At 38.1% G+C, this 26,399-nt stretch overlaps 2 protein-coding genes across 3 annotated transcripts in view; one reads left to right on the top strand and one right to left on the bottom strand.

Annotated features, from left to right (window-relative positions):
• LOC105392105 (autophagy-related protein 101) overlaps window positions 1-26,399 on the top strand; it is a 52,484-nt gene that overhangs the window by 16,939 nt on the left and 9,146 nt on the right. For both annotated transcript variants that reach the window (XM_048622824.1, XM_048622823.1), the window contains exon 7: window positions 2,403-2,491. In XM_048622824.1, the coding sequence (XP_048478781.1) occupies window positions 2,403-2,491 (89 nt within the window). The remainder of the gene's footprint in view (window positions 1-2,402; window positions 2,492-26,399) is intronic.
• On the bottom strand, window positions 2,732-11,885 carry LOC119692963 (triadin). Its single transcript, XM_038114681.2, has 2 exons — window positions 11,761-11,885; window positions 2,732-4,372 (listed from the first exon to the last, which is right to left on the bottom strand). The coding sequence occupies exon 2, from the start codon at window positions 4,369-4,371 to the stop codon at window positions 3,016-3,018; it is 1,356 nt and encodes a 451-aa protein (XP_037970609.2). The 5' UTR covers window position 4,372; window positions 11,761-11,885; the 3' UTR covers window positions 2,732-3,015.

The following is a 26,399-nucleotide window of genomic DNA, read 5'->3' as shown; positions in this document are numbered from 1 at the left end:
TTGTTGTTGCTGTCTATGTGTCGAATAAATGTATCTTTATCTTCAAATCTACTGTCTAGGCTACTGTCTATAGAAGAAATTCCGTCATTGACAATTTTACGTTACGAATTTATTTTTATTTATTTTATTTTTATTTTTACATTTTCGTGGAGAACCAACATCATTTTGTTAATAAATAATAATTACTTATGAACACATAACAACTTGATGCCATTAACAGAATGAACTTAGTAAACCCAGTAAACCTAACACATCCAGAGGAAAAATAAAATCTCTTTCTCTCTCTCTGAAAAACATACTTAATAGCCTAAACTCGATGCTTTTAGCTATTAACATCTTTGAAATAAAATTGAGCCACCACCGTGTTACTGCCCTCATCAGATCCTCACGAGACCATACCTCAACCAGCACCAAGAGACTGTATTTTTGATCCCTAACCTAATGTTCGTGCGTATTGTCATCACTTAGATCCATTCGCTATATTCCTGCCATCAGACCTTTACGAGACTGTAATGTCACGAGAATATTGCACACTATCTAATTTAATTTAATGTATTGAATATACTGGAAGAAATATGCTTCCTCAATTTCAAATCAAATTATGTTGGTGTCATAAAAGTTGAAAAAGTGCAATGACAACCAATGTGCAGTGATTTTGTATCTGTACACGATAAGATCGCGAGCTGTCAGTGCTGCCTAAACCGACGTGACCCTTCTTTGGAGGCCAGCGGCCAACTGAGTCAAACGTCACTTGTGTTTATGATTTTATAACACAGAAAGCCGCCATAGATATTTGTATGAAGATTTGAGGGAAAAAAATTGCTCAAGTTTGGGATTAATTTACACAAAATAAGTGTGTGTTTATTAAAAAACAAGGTATTTAGCGCCTAGTCCAAGCCTTTAACTTTATAATATGATAAAAATCATATGAAAATTCTTAATAATTACGACAAAGTTGTTACAATACGGGAGTGTGATTTTCTGGTTTTTCGTCATATTCTGAATTTTATTTACAGTTATCCATAATCATTTACTTGAATTCGAATCATTCAGCACCTAGCTAGACTCTTCGGCTACCTGTGTGATTTTTTTCAAGGTTGTAGAGCATCGTTTACTACATAATTCTATGACAATGCCAACCCTCGATTACCCCTTGCAGGCCCTTAACTGCATCTACAAACTTTCTCACTAATAGACGAATTTCATTATAAACCCTATCATAATACGAGTATTCTAGAAGAATTTCGAGATTTTAGGTTTTATTATTTGTGGTTGACGTTACGCTTTTAAATTAGAAATATCATTCAACGTTTTTGCTGAAATTTATGCTTAGGTATTATGAACAAAGCTATCCAGAACATCGTGCGGATCGTTCCGGCTAATGCCTTATAATAAAATAAATAGTCATTTATTTCAGGCTAGACACCCATAATACAAATTTTAAGATATATGACAAGATATAGTTATAATAATAAATTATAATACCTACCTTGTGCAGTACTCCGACAATCTATAAGTTTCGGTAATTTACGCATGAATGTCAGCGTTTTCATCCTGCATACCTCTCCATCTTCTGTAATTTGTTTCAAGATGTTTAGGTACCGCTAGAGGCGCTACTTTGTATGTTATAGCGATAACTAGGTCGTCAATATAAAGTCCGAATACAATATGGTCCGACATCGTTAACTTTGCAACAGAAACGAGTGCCTACACAAAAAAAAGTTTGCTAGGGCAACAGTAACGTTATTCTTTGTAATTTGGTAATATCTGATTTTGTGACATACGTTTTACACTAATCTCCGATCTTTTCCCATTACAAAGTTATCGTTGTCGGACACCTCCTTGTGTCAGTGAAGTGTTAATGAATTTCCTGAAGACTTCGTGTGCTACCGCTACCAGTACCGGGCCCATTAGATAAGTAAAATTGAATCTTATTATTAAGCTAATTAAGTTCAATGTTGTGAATGGCAAGGACTGCTAGTGACGTGAGCACAGGAAGTATGAATGGTGTTTCTGAGATGTTAAATAATTATGAATATTGCTGTGTGATTTTATCTTTTAATTGGCTCTAATCGTAATTTACTTATACGATATATTTCATGGTCCATATTTGTTATGAATGTTTCCCTTAGATAAACTTACCTTCCTAAATATTTTTTTCTATGAGTTGGTAAAACAACCAATCTGTTTTTGTACTTGTTCCTCCGTACTTATGCTTATGAATTCTGTGACTCTAATAATGCTGAGTTGCAGAAAGGAACTCTATGTCTGTGTCTGCTGTGTCTTTCTGTCTGTATCCTGTCAAAGCAAGGCAAAGTTCGACATTAGCATAAAGTTCCTTTCTGCAGCTCAGTCTATGTAAATCCAGCCTACAATATTGATCTACCTCTATTTGTCACCAGCTCCAGAGGTGCTGAGTGGGGAGCCGTACGGACATGCTGCCGACTGGTGGTCGCTGGGGGTGCTGGCCTGCCGCATGCTCACCAATGAGGTACCACTACTTTCTTTTATTATTCTGTTTCTTAATTTCGGCTTGGGTATTCAACCTCCTTTGTGTGAAGGTAAGGACTTATTTGAGTAATGAGGTTTGTTAACGGAACTATTATTGTACATGATAACTAGTCAGGAGTCGGAGCGTACTATAATATGCACTGATTTCCACCGATAGAAGGGAAATGATGAGATGATATTTTGACATAAATTGGGTCCAGATAGTGAATTAAAACAACAATTTATTTATATATTATATAAAAAAACATATTTATTAGTTATTTTACTTATTAACTAACTCTATTGGAGATTCGATAATTTATTTTCAGTGATAATTACATCGTGGGTAATTTTGTATGTTAAGGCATTTTTAAATAAGTCTCTAGATGTAGTGAATCGGTTCACGAACACTGGTTCACTGGCGACCGCGGGGGTCGCGGGGCGCGGGGGGCGCGTGTCGAGGGGCTGTCGATACGCGCCTGCCGCTGCCTGGCACTCAACTATACTAGCTAGGTATATCTAAATCTAGGGTTTCTTCTCTGAACTTTCCTCGGAGGACTCGGCGCTGGCCTTGGGCTTCTCCGCGCTGACGTCCTCTTCGCTCTCCTCCGAGCTCTTCGACGGCGCATCTCCCATTGGCTTCTCGTCCATTGTCTCTGGTTGGCTCTCCTTCTTCTCCTCTGGTTTGGCTTCCTCAGGCTTGGCTGCCTTCTCCTCGGGCTTCTGTTCGGCTTTGTCGGCGGGCTTGGCGATCTCTTCGGGCTTTACAGCTGACTTCTCAGCAGGCTTGACCTCTTCTACTTTAGCAGCTACTTTCTCTTCGGGCTTGATGTCAGATTTACCTTCGGGCTTGGCCTCGGGCTTCTCTTCGGGCTTGTTCTCCTTGATTGGCTCAGCCTTAATCTCAGATTTCTGTTCAGGCTTAGACTCGGGCTTTACTTCCTCGGCTTTGACTTCTGAGATCACATCAGTCTTGCCTTCTAACTTTTCGCTTACAGCGGCAGCGTTGGCAGCGGGCTCGCTCACAACCGACTTAGCTTCGGGTTTTTCCACTTTCTTCTCTTCAGCAGCAACCACTTCCTTCGGGGCCTCTTCTACGGGCGCGGCACTCTTGGCTACAATTTCTGCGGCGGGCTCATCCTTCTTAATTTCTTTCTCAGGCTCAGGCTTTACAGCTTCGGCTTTAGGTGCCTCTACTTTGGGTGCTTCAGCTTCTGCGATGGGCTCAGCCGATTTCTCTTCCTTGGCAGCTTCGGCCTTCTTCTTGTCGTCAACAGTGTCGCGGACTACACGGAGGCTGTCATCAATAGGTTTCGCGTCAGCGGGTTTTTCAGCAGGCTTCTCTTCCGCCTTGACCGGCTCTGGTTTGGCGACCTCAGGTTTTTCTTTCTTTTCGTCTACAATGGCACTCTTGGCAGCGGGCACAGACGGTACTTCGGGCTCCTTCTCAGCCTCCTTCGCAGCGGGTGCAGCAGCAGCTACAGCGGGCTTGTCGTCGCTGGCGGCCGCGGGGGCTTCAGGAGTCACTTCTTTGACCACAGCGGGCTCGGCATTCTCTTCAATAGGGGCAGCTTTCGCTTGAGGTTCCTCTTTCTTTTCTTCTTTCTCAATTTTTTTGGGAGCTTCTTCCTTGATAGGTTTTGAGGCTTCCTCTTTTTTGGGCTCTTCTTTGGGAGCTACGGGTTCAGCTGCCTTGGGTGTGATTTCATTAGTGGCTTGCGCTGCACTCTCGGCATTGGCTTCGCTGACGGCTGCAGGAGCACTCTTCACCTCGGGCGCCGGCGCGGGGACGGGCGCTACCACTTCTTCAGTTTTAGTCTCAGCGACCGGCTTGGCGAGCGCCACCGCCGCCAGCGCCATGCATAATAATAACAGCTTCATTCTGAAATGGAATGAAAAAATAAAGTTAGAATTGCGTACCAATCTAACAGACAGCGCCGACAAGTCGTAAGACCGGTAAGGCCAATGTTACGAGACGGCTGGCATTGGCGCGCCGAGGCAGTTTGCAGCAATTTTTGTATTAAGATCAAATCATCTTAGGGCCTATAGACTCGTCGAGTAGCTTCTAGTCATTGTGGGCTGATATGCATAAGTAGGATGTAAACTATTTGAGCAGAAATCGTTATTTATAGTACATATCTACATATACCAAGTACCCACATACACCACCAATACCTAAAGCATATGATATACCTATCGTGAAACTAGATGATGTTTCAATTATTCTTTGTTATAAAAAGTAGTAGTGTGCCATATTATGTTGCGTTGTTTATAAGGTGTATGGGAAAGGCTGTTTGCAATAATGTCTAGTCCAGAAGCTTATTTATTTCCCATTAGCTAGAGCACCCCGATAGGGGCTCTATTTATAGCTGCTAGATAGTCGAAGGTGGGCATTAAGGCGAAGCTCCAGGAATGCGGTCCGGCGCCGCACTCTGAATAGATGATGGCCTGCAAGTGGATAATCATCTTGAAATAACCAACAGGCTCCCCGACCTATCATTATATTGATTTACTGTGATTTCCTTTCGCGGAACATGGCGCTATTTTTGCAGCCCTACTTTTATGGGTTATTGCTGGGGGCAGTTAGGTTGCTGCGGCAGTGATTTGCATGAGATTACCGACGGGTCCTGCAGTGGTGTCCTATTTATAATTGCACAGGATGTGCGTCCCGCGCCGTGGTCAGTTCGTACTATCGATTCGCTATTTTATTCATCAAAGCTCGGTTACGGAATTCTAGACACGCGCGTTAGAATTATGGATGATCCGCCTGACGTAGACGGCACATTAACAGAATTTTAACTGTCTCATTGAATCGAGTCGGTGAATATTGGATGCATGCATGACTCAGACTGTATTCGACTAAGTATAGACGCAGTAGCGTCAAAGTATTCGCAGCTGATTAAAACAGGCTCTGAATTTTATTTTTATTTGAAGGTGCACCATCTGATATGGTCGTATTTATTTTTATGGCGTCCGGCGCGGCCGGTCGGCGATTCAAGTTCAATATGTAATGAGGGCCGGTTTCGTAACTGGGCCCGCGAAGTTACTGGTTATTACGCGTCGCTTACTTCACGATCATAATAGCTGCGGTGCTGATGATAGCTACTTTTATTGATTCTGCGGCCGCGGGGCGCTAACCACTAGACCAGAGGTTTATTTATAGCAAGCAGGGAGCTCTTCGATCATGCAAGGAGGCCTTATTGACATTTATAATCGTGGGACAAATGATGCACCCACTGAGCGAGTGGCGAGCGGGAATAGGATAAGTGGCTATAAAGGGTTACGATAATGCGATGCAAAATGTTGACGACAGGGTATCGCATTAGTTTACAATATTTATTACGACGGTTGCTAAAACTGTTTTAAATTGTAGGTTCGTTTGGAAAAAGAAGATAATTTAAGTACCTACATAAAGAGAAACAGTGAATTCGGCTGAACATATACAGGTTCTAGGTACATATGTGCATTTGTCCCAGGAGTGTTGGACATCGCCTTCTCGCAACATTAGGCTCGGTCCAATAACCTTACACCATCTTACACTTTTAAAGCTGTTTTGTATTTGAAATTGCACGAAAACATACCTAAGTATATTAGATGATACCTAAAACAGTTTTTAAACATGTTTCCTTAATTTTCGTTAATTGAATTAATTTTAATTTAATTTTCCATAGATTTTATAAGGATTCCTACATTGCAATGGCAATTTATTTTACAGCAAATAACAAACAAATCGAAATATATTGTCGAGTAATGATTACCAAGTCTTATAAAAATACGATCTTACTCTTTCATCAAAGAAAAAAAATTATATGACCGTACTTTATTTTGATATGAATTTGTTTCGAGTTGCGAGCGCCAAAAAATTTCTCCCCGCAACATCTAAATTCGGGATCGCCACGTGTCGAGTACATTGTCCCTACAGTAGTTAGGCTTATTTACTTTCTGGAAGGATATCCTCGGCCGGCGGAGGGCAAGAATTGGCGTCTTCCCACACAACTTGACCAATCTTCCAATTGAAGCCCAGCGAGCCGGCTCGTTGCGCCAATGAAAAAAATTGCGGGCCCCGTCTGCTACTCGCGGTCCCTTCCACGTGATGTTACAAAATTCCAACTCATCTTGAACTTATGGAGATAAGTGTATATTTCATGATGCCCTTATTTCCGCGACCTAGGTACCGCCGAGCCCATTGATAGTGAACTACCGCGCGACTCTCGTTTCATCACACGACACGGTTGAGCGAGCAATTTTACGAAACGCATACACCCAGCGAAATCCAGACAATTTGATCAGCTATTGATTTTATACTGAGTTCTATGCAAATATCAAATTCTGTTGCATATTCCTAACCGATGCGGTTCAAGGCCGCATTGTCATGGCGACTGTTGCACAAGGCTGCGGCATGCGGACCTCTTGTCGAGTTTTGATTATTTATTGTTACTTTTATTGACGCGTATTTTGCTGAATTAATAAATCATCAATATCAGATCGTGCAATGTTTGTTACTAAATGTTACGAGGCCGTAAGGTGAGCAATGTATACGGTAATCATAATAGCACCATAATTATCTGTTACTTTACTCCTCTCTGGTGCATTTGCTGCGCTCACGATGCGGCTTGATAGCAGCCGAGGATGCCTGAGCCGTGGCGAGCGATCGTGATCGGCCTATGTACCAAGGTGCGTTTACATTTTATAGAATTCCAGCTAGACCTAGGTTTAGGTTAGGTAGTGTAGGTCACTCATCAATTCAACTTATTGTAGCAGTAAAGCAATTAGTGTATTAGCGTGATTCATTGTAACCGAGGACCACTATGCACGAGTATTTACTAGAGGTGCATCGCAAATCGCATATCTCACTAGATACGGCGGTAAAGATGATCAATAAATTAATCCTTTCCGAATATTTACCTAAAGGCTAAGAATAGGTCGTCATTAATTATTGATAAGCAACATTCTAAAAGCTACAACTAGTATTTGTTTAGGAATAGTTTAGTGCTAGCTCACGGTCGCGCGGAGGCTGCGGTCCGGCGGAGTCGATGACCGTCTAGTAGGTGCCTCCAATGTCTTCCCTATGCAGATGAGGATACTAAGAAATTCCCTACCTCTACAAGTCTACAGTATTCCATATATTTGGAAGATATGACAATTACAACACATCAAACGGGTTTGACTTTCTCCACCAGAATGCATTCTTGGGAAACGCAACTAATAGATTTAAGATTAATTTAAATTTTATGTAATGTTGGGAAATGCATCTCTGGAAGATTTCAAAGCTGCATTAGATTTACTGGTGCTTATTTATTGGTAGACATGATAAGGTGCTTTGCCTTCAAGTATAAAATGATACTCCACGGAAGACGCAGCAATGAGCAGAACTCTAAACCGATCCTTTACAAAGGCCAACAAGAGTATATATTATGTACTTTGCAGAGCTTTAAAAAATCTTTTTTGTTATTATGAATATATAATAACAACCTAAGCGACTTACTAAGTTAAACGTAAAGAAAATGTAAGATAGTATACCTACGCGTAGAGCTTTTAGTTTTGCGTTCGGGAAGTTTTTTACTCGTATGAACTTTGTAGCCCGTATAAGCTTGGGCTTACTATTGATGTGTTGAAACCCGTTAAGTGAGAAGTAGGTTGGTTGTGCAACGCCGACCCACGGTTCATTGTCGAGCCATTGGACGGATCGAACCTATTATCCGATACAATAATGTCTCCATGTCGCTGCACCGCACTTGGGAAGCATAAATCAAATTGTCAATTTCATGATGGATGGAACAGACAATGCGCACGTTATTTATGACATTATCATAAGAGGAATATTGAAATTAACGGCACACCTCACTGTGGAAAGGTTTCTAGATAAACCTCGGTACAGGCTAGGTGAAGAAAACATTTTATCAGTTTTGCAACAAGGCAGGCACAGTAAGTAAGTAATCGAATACGTTTGCGCATTAAAAGACGACACTTAACTAACTGTCGCGTAAAACGATAATTTTTCATCAGCATTTAAATAATTACAAAATGATTGTTTATGTTTTCATATTTTCAAAACAAAATGAAGTAGTATTTACGAAGTAATTAGTGTCAGATGTAATTTTATGAATCCGAAAATCGGTGTCAAAAGTTAAAACAAGTGCGCGATCGGGAGCCACAAAACAAGAATCGGTAAATCAGGTACAAGTCTTAGTGCATCTGTACATGGCGCGACGAACGCAAGAGAAGGTTTACTGAAATGAGTTTTTAATAGCAGTCGTGATTTTCTTCGCTGAGTGCATAGTGCATACTGTATATGCGGTTACTTGGGTCAATGCCAGCGGAAGAGCTGTGGTCAAGTTGTAGTTTGCATAACGGAATTTGAGCCTGTCTGTCGAGTCTCGTCTAGGTGTGAAGTGCATCCGAAAAACTTATGTTTGCCTGGTACTTCTTATCTGTTTGTCACACCGTTTAGCGGGTTTTGTTTACCCATCATTTATTGATCTTTGATATTTTGGAAATTTTCCTACACTAACACTTGATTGTAGACCTACTTGGTCAGTTTTCCCTATGTTCTAAATAGAACTAATAAAACACTTCAAGGTTCTTTGAAATTCTGAATAATATTTTTATTGGCAAGGAAAAAGATCTACTTATTATTATTGATAGTCATCGAACTATTCGAAGCCATAGAACAAAAAAAGGTTGAAGGTGGAAGCCATTGGAGTGTTTATGATTCCGGCATAAGAACTTCATACAAATGTCTTGATGTAGTTAAAATAACTACAAAGACGAATATAATTATTATTGCAGTCAATAATCTGACAACCAAACGAAGCCCGGGCAAAATTTCTGCAAACTGCCATTTCCCTTGACGACAAATTGTCAATACAATTTGCATTTCTCTATTTTTAATTTATTTTGCCGTTATAGGAGTTAGTTTTAGAAACTTGAATTCACCGTACAAAAATGGAATGTCATTTATTACTTTTACTGCTACGACCTTAATTTATTTTGTGACTCGTAATCATAATTACAATTTGGTGGTCCTTAAACAATTTACAGTCCGGATTGTGAGGAATGAGTGTTTTTAAAATTCTTTGAGAAAATGCAAAATGCAATCCTTGGACCGGAGCTTTGACCTTGTTCGTCCAAATATCTTGCTGGATGTTAGCCCGTAATGGCACAGATTATGATTAGCATAGGCTTTGTTGGAGTTAATACCCGTGGCACTGACAAGATTTGTTCCATTATAGCTTGTTTCACGGATAATAGCGACGACCAGACGTCCGAGCCTTGAGTCTCTGCCATAATATTACATTTTTCTATACAATGCCTAATTGTTTGCTTAGACACTATGTTAAAATTGATACATAAAGGAAACCAGATCTCTGGAAAACAAGCATAAATATTCTTGCAATGTTTGATGGTCTCAAAAACTTTATCGTTGATGTCTTGATTAGGATCGTAAAATTTTAATTGGGCCTTCAGCAAGGTGGCAGTGTTTATTATAATAATAATTTTATTAGGTCTCAATACTTTTAAGAATCTAGAAGTTTCGTATTTTGTGTTTTATGCACTATCCCCCGTATCCATAGAACTTACAAAAGCTTCATAATAAAATCTCCTATGCTCTATTATTTGTTGAAAATACGTTGTTTACCATGATTGATTGGCGCGGCCTCAGGTATCGATGGGATTACCGGTGTCCTTGGTGGCCGGTGGGATGTCACTCGGATGTTTTATGGTTTCTCGAAGCACGTGCCATGGAATTATACGAAACGCGCAAATCGCCGTGAATGCGTCATGCGATACCATACACTGACTGACGGGAGTATTACTGTGTCCACCAAATGTATTCAGATTTCACTCAGCAACCTGTTATATTTTAAGTTTAATTTTCACGTTTTCAGCTCTAACTGTTCTACTTTTTATTTCCCTAGTCTCTCAGTATAATGTTTCCGACATTTTTCATTTCATTATTAATTTGCCTGCCTTACTAAATTTTGTGAGTAGTTAATGGTTTAGTAATTTCAATAAATATATCTCTGTCTCTTGAATATTCTTGTTCAATTAATTACTGGATAGTATGGATAGTAGTCATGCGATTGAATACTTAAGTCGTAAGATTTTTGTAGAGTTCCATTTCCATTTATCCTGGTTTCCACATCTGAGATTCTGAGGTAGCGCCTACAATATTACTACGTACTCATGTATATTTTATTGGAGTGTACCAATGACAAGGTTTTATTGAATTTTAGTTTCGCTCCAGTCGGCAATTAAAGCTATACGGTCCATTGCGGCCAGCTCATCAGCGGATTTTTCCTCGAATTATGCTTATTTCCGATGACATTTTGAAGGTTTTGCACTGCGTGTTATTTACCGTTCAGAGCCGTATTTTTTTTGGAGTACATTTCCAGGATTTACAGTCCTACGTTCAAATTTCTTTGGATAAAAAATCCAAATTAGTGTACTAAAGTAAATTTTATGAAAATAGAAAAACTCGAATTTAGGTATTGTGCGTCACTTTAATCAATTGGTCACCCGACTCACACGTCCGATGCGCTTGGCCGCCTCAGATCGCACACTTGCATTAGGTACTAATACCCTTTGTAATCTTGTAGGTACAGTCAACAAATGAGATACGTCTCCACCCCTAGGGTAAACCTAACCCTTTGTGATATATTTCTAATAAGGTCCAATAAAGTGAGAAATGTTATGAAGAATAGTATTAATCATTAGAGTTTGTATGTAAAACAGCATTATTAGGATCAAACTGTTTGAGCCTGGGGTGGAATCTCATTTATGTTGTGGACTGTACCTCCGCGAAGATGACATCGTCACATGCATGTTTAGTAATTGAGAGTCATACTGCTAGTAATTTGGAGTAGTACCTTATTTTTGGGATTTTCTCTGTAAATGGTTATCAATGACAGTCGACGTTCCGGCGGGCTTGTTCCGAGGCGCGCCGGCCACCCTACCGTGAAGGGCTCCCCATTGTTGCCCGAACTGCGCGCTAAACTTTTTACTTTAAACTTTTCACATTTAAGCCACACTAATCGAGTCACCGGATCTTCACATTTTTTTTAAACTTTAATAGCAGACTTTTTGATATACGATGATGCTGTGTGAAGCAGGCTTTGACATTGTAAGTATAAAAAATATATGAAAGTACTTACTCCTGAAAATCTGACAGACTACGAAACTTCCTATATCTTGTAAATCTATTATTATCACCCAAAAAGCTTCACACTGTATCACCGCATCCTTAACAATAATAACATAACTAATTACCTGATTTAGCTCCTGAAGACAACAAAACAAAAGCTCTCGGCTTTCTTTTCCACCAACACACACGAGATTTGAAAAAAGAAAAAAATATTATTTGAATTTGGAATGGTGTGTACGCTGTGCCTGCCTGCAATATATTGATGGGCCAGTGATAAAGCCGGCGCTTATATACTCGCTGGCAGAGTGCGTTCAGCCAGCACCCGAGTCGCGATCACTCGTCCCGAGCTTCCATAACTTAGCATCTCTTGTTTCGTGAGGTTCATAAGTTTCCGGTCGATAGGTACTACTTTTGGGACCTGGATGGCCCGGTGTTGTAGTTAGAGTTTGTAGGGTATGGCACTGGCAGTATATTAAAGGCGTAACCTACTTTTCTCTTCATTGTATTTAGTAGTCAGTCTGCTCTGATAACTTTTAGCTAGACGGTTTGTAAAGTATGTATTATTAATGGGAAATCTATGTCAATCTTGGTAGTGAATTTTAGGGTTCCCAGTAGAATTTTTCCATAGTTGCGTGTGCATACAATCATTATAACAACTAATATTTCCAAAGCCGGAAGATTCCGGAGAATTACAAAAATATCCTCAACAAAGGATGTGGAAGGTACCTTCATAGGTTCTGATTGCAAACAGGAAAATAAGACGATGACCCTAACTGCAATTCTATTTATGAAATGTGCAATTATCTGTTGCAAACTTGTTCATCTTCCGCACTTATCACTTAACCTCTTTAGAGAAAATTTTGTGGAATTTAACCATTTTTTTCAGGTCTAGTACAACACTGGTTAGTTTAGTTAAGTAGGTACCACTTATCAACTTAGATTCTTTCATAGGAGGATGATTTTATTCTATAGAAACTTTTGCATTTCGCCCTTGTTTTATGTTTTATTCCCAAAGTAATAATAAGAATGCAGCATTTTGCGAGTAGGTACATCCAAGACCCGAAGATCTGGTTTGGCACAATGAGCGCCGGCCGAGGATCGAACCTGGGGGTTTGTGGTCTAATCTTCCTGCTATCGCTTTACCTTCAAACTGACAGTAGCTGTTATTTCGCGAACATTTTGAAAGTCGTAGAACAAAGGTTGTTCAAAATTACCCCCTGACTCTGAGTCATCCCCTTTCGGCTTACTGTACTCATCCCTTTTGCAACATTCTGTATGTAAAAAGTAGTTAACTTTTTACAGTAAGTACCGCATTCAATTCTTACTGGTAAAACTTAGACGCAGCAGCTAGTAAAGTGAATTAAACTAGTCGTAGCTGTACTACCTGTATATATTCATAAAAATATGATGTTTATTTGGCATTGAATTATTTGCTTGATTTATATGGCAGTGCTCATTTGGCCAGTGCAGTTTTTTTTTAATAAATTGGCGAACATTGAATATCTTGTTCTTCCGGTGCATTCCGAGGTGATAAGCTAAATCTATTAACGATTTCTCGGCTATTAGCCATTTACCGTTATCCTGGTCATATTTTGGCTTTATCCTGTTTTAATTTTAGAAGCTATTAGGTGTGCATTTTTGGTTTTAAGACAATAAGCGTTTAGATATATATAAGTACATATTACTTATGCATTTTAATGTATTTTACGTTTACCGTTTAGGTTACTATCCATTTGATAAATTCCTGCTTGTATTTTTTATACCATACTAGCTGTTCCCGCGCGCTTCGCTTCGCCTTTAAAAGTTTTCCCGTGGGGATTCCGGGATAAAAAGTAGCCTATTTTCTTTCCCAGGGTATATATGTTACTGTAAAAGCCCGAACAACGGTAAATCCTAAGATTTACGCGTAAAACCTAAGATTTACCAACTCTTAATGGTAAAAGCCCGAAAGATTTTGCGATTCGCACTTTTACCACTATTCACTTGGTAAATCTTAGGATTTACATTAAGGCACGGTAAATGTTGAAAAAGCCAGGTTATAACTTATAACCTCCGTAGTCGAACAAAGCGTCCGTAGTCGAGCGGGCTGCAGTGATCGAAACTGATCACTGAGGTTTAGCAACAACCAGCATGGTCAGCCATTGGATGGGTGACCGATTTCAAGTGGTTCTTTTCTGGATGCTTTCGTGCTTCGGACGGCACGTTAAGCCGTGGGTCCCGGTTGCTGCTTCGGCAGCAGTCGTTAAGCCTAGTCAGAGGCCTTCGGGCGGCTTGAAAACGTCTGACAGTCGGGTTGCCCACTTACCCGACAACTCGCTCAGCACAAGCTTGCTTGTGTTGGGGTCCACCAACCCGCACTAGGCCAGCGTGGTGGACTAGATCGAAACCCTTCCTTCATTGGAAGGAGACCCGTGCCCCAGCAGTGGGGACGTAATGAGTCGTGATGATGATGATAACTTATAACTTATAACTAACCTTATTAAAATGACTGTTCATAAAAAATAATATAAATTCTGAAAGAAAATAATTTATTTTTTGATTGAAATAAATGAATAGGTAATAATTAATCTTTGTTTTATTCCCAAAACCAACTTTTACTAGGTGTCAGTGGTAAAACCTAGCATTTACCAAATTCTAATGGTAAAAGCCCGAAAAAAATGACCCATTTTCACAAATCCTTACATTTACCAACTCATGTTGGTAAATCCTAAGATTTACTGGTAAATCCTAGGATTTACCGTTGTTCGGGCTTTTACAGTAACATATATACCAAATTACATTCAAATCCGTTCAGTAGTTTTGGCGTGAAAGAGTAACAGACAGACACAGTTACTTTCGCATTTATAATATTAGTTAGGAAGGATTAAAATCATTCTGTCCAATGTTTCAGATTTCAGTAGACTCTACAGTAATTATGTAGTTTTCATGTCAAAGTGACGACATGTATTTTTATTGTTATGTTGTAAAACTACAATTTATTTATCTGTAGTTGTTACGTATTATTCCTAGCTAAGGAAATTACTAACTTTAGTAATTCATACTTTAATAAATGTAAAAGGTATTGCAAAAGTGATATAGGTACTTATAGATATACATATTATGGAACTGATATATAGAGGGTGGCCCAACCGTCATGATCAACTTCTGTTATGACTTTATTACGACTTTTATGAATTAGTGAAATTCAAATATCTAAAAATGAACTTATCAATCAAAAAAATAATATTTTTCCAATAAGTAAGTATTTTAAAATTTCGCAAATGCGCTGCGAAAAATGGGTGGCTCGCTTGTGAGCCACCTCTGACTTCCCCTTCGGGGATTACAGTCGTGAGTGCATATGTAGGTATGTATGTATTCAAAATTTCGAGTAAATATACTGTTTCCGCATATAATACCACTTTTCTAATAAACTGAAAGGTTTTTTTGTAAGGTTGAATAGAAATTGTACTTTGTTTGCTATCTGCCCTGAAGAAATGGTTCTTACTCATAATCTCCGTTACATTTACGAAAAAATATGAAGTATTATTATTATGTAATTAAATTGTTATCTTACTAATTACCAAGTAATTGCAAAATACTAAGTACTAAACATTTAGTTAGTGATATATTATGAAATTACGTGTAAACTTATGTTTAAGTATATGCCGATTCTCGATTTTGAAAGGATAAATAACGCGCCGCGTCTATTATTTTATCTCAGATATTATATTGAAAAGTTCAAGTGTCAAGTTGAATAAAATCTGGTGTTAATCCTAACTAATATTATAAATGCGAAAGTAACTGTGTCTGTCTGTCTGTCTGTCTGTCTGTCTGTTACTCTTTCACGCCAAAACTACTGAACGGATTTGAATGAAATTTGGTATACATACGGTCTAGACCCTGGGAAGGAACATAGGCTACTTTTTATCCCGGAATTCCCACGGGAAAACTTTTTAAGGCGAAGCGAAGCGCGCGGGAACAGCTAGTATTTCATAATTTGACATTTGCACTTGTCAATTTAGTAAGGCCTGGGTCTCCTATTTACGCCGCAGGTTGCGTCCGGCGTCAAGCCGTAGGCCGCGTCACGATGCTCACTACATCTACGCGCCAACGTCGGCGTGTGACGTGTGAGGGAGACCGCATCAGTACATTTCTATAGTGATTAGTGAGCATCGTGACGCGGCCTACGGGTTGACGCCGGACGCGACCTGCGGCGTAAATAGGAGACCCAGGCCTCAGGAGAACCACACCACGTCGCAGCGACATAATGTGGTCAAGCTGTGGTTACGTGGTAATAGTGTGACAGCGGCTTTTTGCAGTTGCGTTGTGGCAGCGACAAAATGTCGATGTGGTTGTGTTGTCGCTGTCGTTGCGAATTGCGATGTGGTAACCACGTGGTCGTATGCATTTAATAGGGAGAGGAGGTGGCGCCGCCGCGTGGCGGCGTTGCCGACGCGATGTGGTTGCGATGTGGTCGTATTACACAGGTGGTCGATGATAAAGGCAAAATGTGACACGTGTGAATTGGATTATTCATTTTCAATAAAAAAAATATACGCCCGACCACACGGCGTGGTTGTGGTGTGTTTGTGGCTGTGGTCTGGTTGTGGTACGTCTGAATTGACCCTAAGATTTAAGTTAGCTTTAGTTTTTACTTATCACTTACCTAGTTATTACAGCCGCATATCCTAATTTTCCTTCTAACACCATTGATTAAGACCGTTGCGGTTCATTCATACATCATGTACCTACTGGTTTTCCCCAGGCAGCTACCATCTTCTTTAGTTTATTTTAGAAATATTGTGGATGACGTCTTTGATTTAACTAGTACCTACCCATACTCTGTAGGTATTCAGATGTCGTCCAAGTATTCCCGTGTTTTGTCTGAAATGAGGCATGAAAATAGCTTTATGCCCGGGGAAAATTGAATAATTGACGCTCAGTTTCACCTGTGCACTGGAAGATGTTTTTAAGCTTGTAGAGTGGAAAAGACTGGGCATTAACGTCAATGGCGAATATATCTCTCATCTACGATTTGCTGATGACATAGTTATTATGGCGGAAACGCTGGAGGAGTTAGGCGAAATGCTCACAGACCTCAATGATGCCTCTAAACAAGTTGGGCTGAAAATGAACATGGACAAGACAAAGGTCATGTCGAACGAACATGTTTCATCATCGCCCGTAACTGTAGGAGGTGTCACCATCGAAGTTGTTGATCAGTATCCCTACCTAGGACAAGTGATCCGATTAGGTAAATCCAACTTCGATAAAGAGGTAGCTCGTAGAATCCAACTCGGATGGGCAGCGTTCGGGAAATTACGACACATCTTCACTGAAAACATACCTCAGTGTCTGAAAACAAAAGTTTTCAATCAGTGCGTGTTGCCAGTGATGACTTACGGAGCCGAGACGTGGTGCTTCACCAAAGGGCTTATCCACAAGCTCAGAGTTGCTCAGCGTGCTATGGAAAGGGCTATGTTAGGCGTGTCCCTGCGAGATAGGATTCGTAATGAAGAAATCCGCAGGAGAACTAAAGTTACCGACATAGCCAAAAGGATTAGCACGCTGAAGTGGCAGTGGGCTGGCCACGTAGCCCGCAGAGCCGACGACCGCTGGAGTAGAAAGGTTCTGGAGTGGAGACCCCGTGTCGGCAAACGGCGTGTCGGTCGCCCCCCAACCCGTTGGTCTGATGATCTGCGGAAGGTAGCGGGAAGCCGCTGGATGCAGATGGCGGGTGACCGTTTGGGGTGGCGATCGTTAGGAGAGGCCTATGTCCAACAGTGGACTACGGAAGGCTGAGAGAGAGAGAGAGATCGATAATCATGGCAATAATATCCTAAAACGATTCTTTAGATTACTAACTCGCGATTACTTCGATAATCATGGCAATAACATCCTAGTTAAAACGATTCTATAGATAACTAAATCGCGATTACTTATTATTATTATTATTAAACGACACACAAGAATAGTCTCTTGAAGTAGAAGTTTTTCAATCCGCTTAAGGGCTGATTTTTCAATGGTCAGATAAGTGTTATCTGAAGAATAAAATTGTTGCTGTCATTGTCTAATACAAACATTCAGATGTGACAAACTATTTTATTCCCACTTATCTGACTTTTGAAAAATCAGCCCTAAACCAAGTGAAATGACGTTATTCGGACCACATAAGGTTGCAGTAGGCGACGTGTAGCAAAGTGTTTTCTTTGGCTGCTATAGAGACATTATGACTCACAACGACACGTCTATAGAAATACATATAATTAGAAACCAGTATGCCTAGTACGGGTTTAATAGTTTGCAGAAAACTATGAAAGTTTCAGTTTTCTCGCATATAAAATGACTCGCCCCTAGCAGAAACTACCATGAAACTTTTGACTATAATCAGATGACAAACCATAACCATACAAATTTTCGTTTACGTAAATTGCGAAATCCGTACTAAAAGTATTTTCTTTCATCTCAAATACTAAATTGACAAATGTAAAATATTAATTACTAACCAAATTTAATTCAACTTGACATTTGAACCTGTCAACTTTAGTTTCGGAATTAAAAGAATAGACTAGGGTTTCGTTCCCGTCTTCCCGGGAATTCCCGGGAAATTTATCCTTCCCGAAACCGGGAAAAAAATAGCATTCCCGGGAATTCCCGGGTTTGATTTTTAATCGATTCTATGCTATATTTTTATCTTTATTTATCTTTTTCTCCTACCTTAAACCAAAAAATATATCGGCAGGCTTGTCGTCTACGATCAGATACTCGGTTTTTGTTGTAAATTATTGGAAAATCATACGTGTTATTGTTTTCTCGCAGCTGCATTGCAAAGATAAATGACTCATTAACATCACCTTGTGACCAAAGAGTATGTAAAAGCTAACGCTAGTGTGACGCCTGTCATATTTTTTTTTATGTCCCGGTTTTGTGTCCGCGTTTATTTTTTATAAAATTACTAAGAAACAACCAAAATAAGAAGTAGGTTGAGCGATAAATCGTTGAATTAATTAATTTTTCTACAACATTACCTCAAGTGTAATTATATAGAGAGATAGAATATTCTTTATTTGTACACACACATAAAATTTACTTACATAACTTAAATACTAACACATATGTACAAAAATGGCGGTCTTATCGCTTAAAGCGATTTTTTCAAGACAACCTTAGGGTGGAAGGATATTTCGATCAAATTAATTTTCTATTTTCATTATAATATGTCATAATAATATTATTTTCAAACTGTTAATTATAATACCTTTGTTATTGTTTAATTTAAAATTAAGAAAAACAAATGATTTGTCATGTAAAACAAATCATTATAATTTTGGTTGTTAATTAATAATAATATTATCTGACTGATGCTTTTTTCTACCTATACGAGTGATAAAAGTATATTTGATTTAATTGTAAGTGTTTTAATAGACTTTTAATACCAGAAAATAGCAAAACCAAGCTTTTAAAATAAATTCCCGTTTCCCGGGAATTCCCGGGAAATCTTGAAAAAAATTCCCGTTTCCCGGGAACAGAAAAAGGTCGGGAAAAACGAAACCCTAGAATAGACATAGGTACTTACAGTAGTGACGTTGCGAGTGTTGCGACACATCGTCGTCATCTGCGGCCAATTGGGGCCCTAACTCCAGTCGGTCTCATTTTCCAAGTTTCCATACAGCAACATAATAATGTTCTTGTTGCCATGCTGTTTCTGTTTGAACAGGCATAGTGAGGGACTTGGGAAACATAGTATAACCATCAAAGCTTACTGCTCTTAATACGTTTATCGTAAGAGTTATTTTAAATTCATGAAAACTTTCATTACCAGTAGCATTATAGATGTCAACTTTTAAATATATACAAACATAGATGAACATTCACGTGGTTTAGTGAAAACTAAGCGGGAGCGTGAAATTTACACAGTTTGTATGTAAATATACATGAAAAGTCAGTACATATTGTAACATATTGGCAGATTTAGGTAAACTTACGGAAAATACAGTTTGGTCATTTCAGGAAATTAAAGTTTCATAATATGTGACTAATAAAGTGTCGGTGATTGAAATAGGTTCTAAATGACTTCAGTATTTTCAGCCAGTTGATTTCCTAGCTAAATTAACCTTGAAGGTTGATTTTAATTTTGTACGGTCATCGTTCTATTGGGTGCTTTACAAAAACGTCTTTCACGGTTACTGAAGAAGTCATATTCTCTAAGAATAAATAGTCAGAACGGGCATAAACCGCTAGGCCAGTCGTTTTTATTTTGTGAAACATTTTTGCAACGACTTTTTTTAGATAAACTTGACTGCTGAACTATTATATTTTCGGTTTTGTTTAAGTATTTATTTATCTTATTAAGTCCTTTTTTACACAAATATCTACATAAATTTAAATTAAATATTATATAATTTTAAACATGTTATTACAAAATTAGTATTAAAAATGTATAGTTATTTGTAGCTGTCATGCATGAAAAGAGACTTGACTAATGCATAATGGTTAAAGTTCACTAAACCCGGTCGCTGCATACCTAGTACGGGGTGCAAAAAGCTCACAACAAAACGTGACAAAACTTGTGCGTTGCGCTCACTTAACGTAGCGTCTTGCATCCCAGGCAGAGCTTTACTTTCTCCCGTCTTTCAATATAATAAAAATACAAATATACCTAAGTACATAATTATGTCGGGTGTAAAGGAGCCAGGCCTACCACTGAAAGTCGTCTGAAAGACATCCAGGGAATCATGTTTCGCTCACCGACAAATATCCATTAGTTTCGTATATTAACTGTCTATTAACGTCATAAACGTGGACATTGTTGTGAATTGTCATGTTTTCGCTAAGTGATACACTAGAATCATTATTTGTTTCGTTTCAGGCGTTAGCTAACAATAGGCAAGGACTTGGTTAAAATTATATAACATTGGCTAATAAATAAGTAATCAAACAAGTGTTTCGCTGAATATATTTTCAGATTTCATGAGTTGTGCACTCGCAGTTCTCGAAGGTACCTACGTACATCGAGCAGAGAGACAGATTTTATGTATAATAATATGTTCTAGCGGCTATTAATATAAAAATATCATTTATAAGGTATAACACGCATTTATAAACCTCATAAAATTAAGTACTAATAAGTATGTATAACCTAATTTGCTATAACCTAATTGACCGAGTGGGTGCCGGGCGACGGGCGCCGGCGGAGAGGCAGGCCGAGACGGAGATGGCGGGACGACCTGGATAAGTTTGATAATAACTGGGCTGAGAGTGCACAGGATCGAAGGGTGTGGAAGGAAAAAGGGGAGGCCTTTGCCCAGCAGTGGGAAACAAAATAGGCTAATTAAAAAAAAAAAAAAAAAAAAAAAAAAAAAAACCTAATTTACACAAAGAAGACTTAAAAATCCATGGAAGTAATAATACAACAGGAATGCGCACTGCACCAAAAAAACGAGCCGATAGAGATAGTCGGCACGGAGCCCTCCATCTCTTTCTATTTTTGGTGACCATAATTTTAGGTAATTCATGAGACATCACTTCTAATCTATCATGTCGCGAATAGGTGTCGATGGTCTCAAAGTCACCTATTATTCGAATAATTCGATTGCAATGTAGGTACGAATGTATTTTGGTGATATGACAATTGAGTAAACAAATGGGGAGAAGGTAAAATTTGTATAGATATGTTGTTGCAGCGCAAACTGCAATGTGATATTGATATGTTTTTTTTTCCAAATCAATTAGATATTCCCAAGGTTTGAACTAGCAACAACAATATGTATTTTTACCAAATTCTACTAAGATGGACTGGTTTTAATTAGAGAGTTAGGATTGACGTAAATAATAAGATGAGCGAAATCAAACAACACACATTTTTATAATAAGTATAATACAATGTATTTATTGGATCTTCTTTATTTACACGTTACTATTCTGTTCTATCTTATAATACTCATATCTATCACCAAAAAAATCAAAAGCTCATAACTCTTTACCAGCCTTATAAGATAACAGCCACAATAATACCTAATGATACTTAGGTATAAAATAAAACAAAAAGTTGAATGAAACAGGTCCTAATTAATGGAAAGTGATTCAAAAGTACGAATAAATGGTCACCCTAACCATAACGTCTCTCACAACAGTATAAACGTCATCCGTCATCTTGACAACTTTGGTCTTGTCGTAAAGTATTTAGAAAAACTACCAATATTTTTTATGAAATTATTATTCATACAAATACCAAATATTTCATTACAATTACATGTTTATAATGATTTATTATAAATTTGTTTTTGAAAATGATATGATATACAGTAGTCTATGAGTTAATTTAATATTTTTTTTGCATAGCTCTTGTTGGCGAAGACTCGAAGACGAGGGTGACGTGCGGTGATGGTGATGATTAAGACGATGAAGAGATATTGAGATTTGTTTAGTAATAGTATATTAAAGAGTATTTTACAAAAGATAAGAATTAAGAATTAGAATTATTGTGGTAGAGATTTCTTCGTGTAGTTATTTTCATTGATTGACGTATTTCTTCTTATAAACGTAAAGCGCCGGGCATAGAGCCCGACGCTCGTAATAAGGAGGCGTCGGCGTGAACATGCTCCCCAAAAAATGTTGGCGAAGACTCGAAGACGAGGGTCGATGAGCGTGACGGTGATGATTAAGACGATGAAGAGATATAGAAATTCGCTTATTAGTGGTTTATTAAATTAAGTATTTTACAAGATAAGAATTAAGAGTTATGTATTTATTTATTTATTTATTTATATAAGGCACATCAACAGTACATATTACAATACACTTATAAAAGAAAGGTTAGAGAGGTACTTATCAATAACATGTACCAATTACAGACATGCTCAACACTTGTTAGGCACATAACAAAACAATTAGAATTAGTAAGTATTAAAGTGTGTTGTGGTTTCTTGATGTTATTTTCGTAATGTGATTGACGTGAATTTCTTCTAAAATTAAAGCGCCGGGCATAGAGCCCGACGCTCGTAATAAGGAGGCGTCGGCGTGAACAGCTCTCTTCGTACAAAATCTACTAAAGTTTACACAACTAAATCCTGGCAATTGTTAGAAAGAGAGGAAGGGCTCTGTGGTAACCCTCTCTATCGGCTCGCGGCCTCTTTCACTTCAAATATAAATCTTAAGATGAATAAGTTAGGTCTATTTTTGTTTGCATCATTTTGGTGAGTGCGCATTCCTGTTGTATTATTACTTCCATGTAAAAATCTCATTACTTCATTAGTCTTTTGAGTGATACTTTGCCGATGTCACAAGTAGTGACTGGTAACGTCACTGAGCATGGCATGCAGTGGTATGGATTAGCTGAATTGCCATTGAGCAGATAGATCTTTGGTAGATACACGAATGGGGAAACTGACCATGTTTGTACATTTTCTGAATACTTTACTAAGTATATTTGAACATGCATGATTCGGGCGATAACAGTATACTTACTTACCTATCGCGAACTTGTTTTGGACAGCCATTTTTGGAGTTAAAATGTATTGAATTTGTCACTTACTTTAAATGTTATTTCGTTTTGAATTCGCGATAGGGCCCCAGCTTCGCATTTTACAAAAGTAGTACACTGACCCACAACTGATTTGACAGGTAATGTTTCAGGATGTCTGTATGAATATATTTAGGCATGTACACTGTACAGAACAATTATCATTGTTATTCAATTAGCCAAATGATTGTTACCTGCGTACTTTTGTCCGTACTTATACAAAAAGTTGTACGGGGGGTATATGACGAAAAACTAAGTTTCCACTAAGGCCACGACTCTATCTCGTTGCAGTAAAGGCGGCGATTGCTCGACAGCTCTCGTTCGTTCGTTTTTCTTCAGTATAGAGTAACCCTCCGGGTCGTGCGGACTTTCACGGATCAGTATTCATAGCTAGAGGAAAGTTTCAGTCGAATTTCATAACCACTGAATACCTAATATACTTACCTATTATGTGTGTTGAAAAAAGTTTAAGTATCTACTTACATGAATTTAGCTATTAGTACGGTCAGGTGCAGAGAAACCTGACCCTCCTCTCATAGTAACAATGCTTCTGAGTGGGGTCAGGTTTCTCTGCCCCTTACTGTACTATATGATTATGTTTGCTCTAGTGGATAATATTGAGACTTCATGATTTTTCAGGATAAGATATTTTTTTGCATTATTTTACATTTAACAGTCAAAATTTGAAAATTATATACCTATGTAGGTTAAAACGATCTTTGGCGGAAAAACATAAATTCTAGGGTCAAATTGCCGAATCTCATTATCTGTCAGAAGTAGTCAAAACCTAAGTCCTAATTAAATATCTGATTAAAAAAAAATACAGTGAAATTCTTCAATGAGCCTATTTATTAAACTAGTATCTCTGGGATGTATTATAGTTGCTAGTACTTACTTTATTTTATTACTGAATATCACAGTGATTAACTATTCAATTGTATAGTAAATGGGTCGCCAATGTCTCTAAAATGGCCCTGTGGCGGGTTTGTACTTCTTCACCTGGTAATGTTAATTTACCCTCTAGGTAACTGATTTAGGTACCTATCTCAACGCTCGTATGTACTGTACTTACCTACTCAGTTGGTACTCAATTAAACATAGGAATTAAGGCAAGTACTGTGACATTACCCCGACAAGCAATGATTGGCCTCACATACTGGTTTCTCCGTTATGCTTCACCGTTAAAACTCTGTGACTTAATAGTATTTTGGAACAAGTACCGATTGCAAAAAAGGGTGTACTTATACTTATAATTTATTATCAGATATTACCTAATTATGTGCTGATAAATCTCGTCTTGTTATCCGAATTATTTGTAGTATTAGCAAAAGAACCGTCAGATTGAATTCGTGGTCAACTCTTTCATCACGACCCATCACGTCCCCACTGCTGGGGCACGGGTCTCCTTCTAATGAAGGAAGGGTTTTAGGCCTAGTCCACGGGCACGACACAGGTCTGCAACATATACTCACTGCACATAATCATAAAGCTATGTCAACGTGTCGTGTACTTTTAGGCTTACCTAATTCCAGAGCGCCATAATAATTATGCTAGTTACATAATATTATACGTACCTATCATAATTGATTGAAGCATCTTCATTAAGTGAAGCTGCGTGCGTTGCTGGCGGTACAGCCTGCGCCTGCGCCGGCGCTGCTCATCTGATTAATCTATTTATAACATTTACAGTACGGTATGTGCGGCAGGCGCCATCATTAATGTTGTAAATTATAATAGACTATCAACAAGCTTTAGCGATAATTATTATCTATGATTAGCAAGATTGTAGGAAAAAATACATGTTGTTAAAAAGTAGCAGAACAGGGGTGACATACAAACTTAACAAGTTTTAGACATTCGTAAAATAAACAACTCATAGGAAAGTCACGTGACCAACAAAGTATATAGAAAAACAAAATATTTGTATGCTTTTGCTCTGTATATTAATAGCTTCCTGCATACGTATCTAACATCAAAATCCGTTAAGAATTAGATTGTTCAATAAAACTATAAGCAGAAACCACAAATCGGCAAATCTAATTGATAGGTTTGTGGTCTCTACTCGAGAACTCGTCCATAGGTAAGCCTGCCTGCCAATGTTCTCTTAGTGCAGCTTAGCACTTTCTTTCAGACATTTTGTTAGGTAAAGACAGTCTACATACACATATCTGAATATATACGTATACACATTGAATCGTATTTAATTAAGCGTTCCATTATATATCTTTCCATAATGATGAGCATGAAAATGGTAAGTATTCAAAATAATTTAACAATAAATGGTTGATGTTGATGGACAAAACAAAAAGATGCTTTAACACAAGGAAAACCGATATACACGACCACTTAATAAAAAATGCCATGCCTTGCAAATGCCATGCCCTGATGATAAGGCTTCAGAAATAAAAAATAAGTATGTATCTCGACATATTTAACTTTCTGGGAAAAATATCTGTAGACATAGGTACATCAGTACTTAGATATAAATTAACGAATTTAGTTCATCTTGCTTGTTTACACTGCTTAGGTTATATAGGTTTCATATAGGTACTTAGTGAAAAAACTTTTGTTCGACTTCGCGAACTTAATTTTTTTATTATCATATATGTACGTACCTAGTTACTTATTACAATTTAGTTTTTTATAATGTTCCTATTATTGTCCATATTTTGTATGTTATTGTAAAAAATATGAAAATATTGAGTAGCGTGAAGAACAAATATATGTATACTTAGATACAATCAGCGGGTACTTTGGTAGAACTTCAGTTTGAGTTTTCGGGTTTTTACTGACAAGCCGAGTCTAATGTCTAACATACAAAGGGTGTCATGATGGTGTGGGAAGCTCAATAAAAGTATTTAATGCATTCGATCATAAATAAAATTATAATCTCTTAATATCTCTTTGCGTGTAACAAGCGACTCTAATCTGACTGTTTTATTCACACTGAAAACCTTTACTTAAAATTTGTCTGTGAAATAAAGTAAAGTAAGGTCCTATCTCCACCAGAGGACCTGAGTTACAACGCATTACTTAACTGTACAGTTCAACAGTTCAACTACGACATAAAACATCATTTTATACTCTGTCTGTACAAATTGTCAAGGCCCATAATAAACCATTTATTTAATTGTTACTTCCCTATGCATTCGAATTTACATGTAAATGGTGTAAATTATCAGTATGATGACCTATTACGTATGCTTATTATGTATTTAATTTCAGTGAGTACACTTAAGAATCTTTACATGCCATATTTATTTA

Source organism: Plutella xylostella, chromosome 8 (assembly GCF_932276165.1).
Source record: "Plutella xylostella chromosome 8, ilPluXylo3.1, whole genome shotgun sequence".
In the NCBI taxonomy this organism is placed as follows: Eukaryota; Metazoa; Arthropoda; class Insecta; order Lepidoptera; family Plutellidae; genus Plutella; species Plutella xylostella.
The sequence above is the reverse complement of the archived record's forward strand: the minus strand, read 5'-3'. Positions and strand labels throughout refer to the sequence as shown.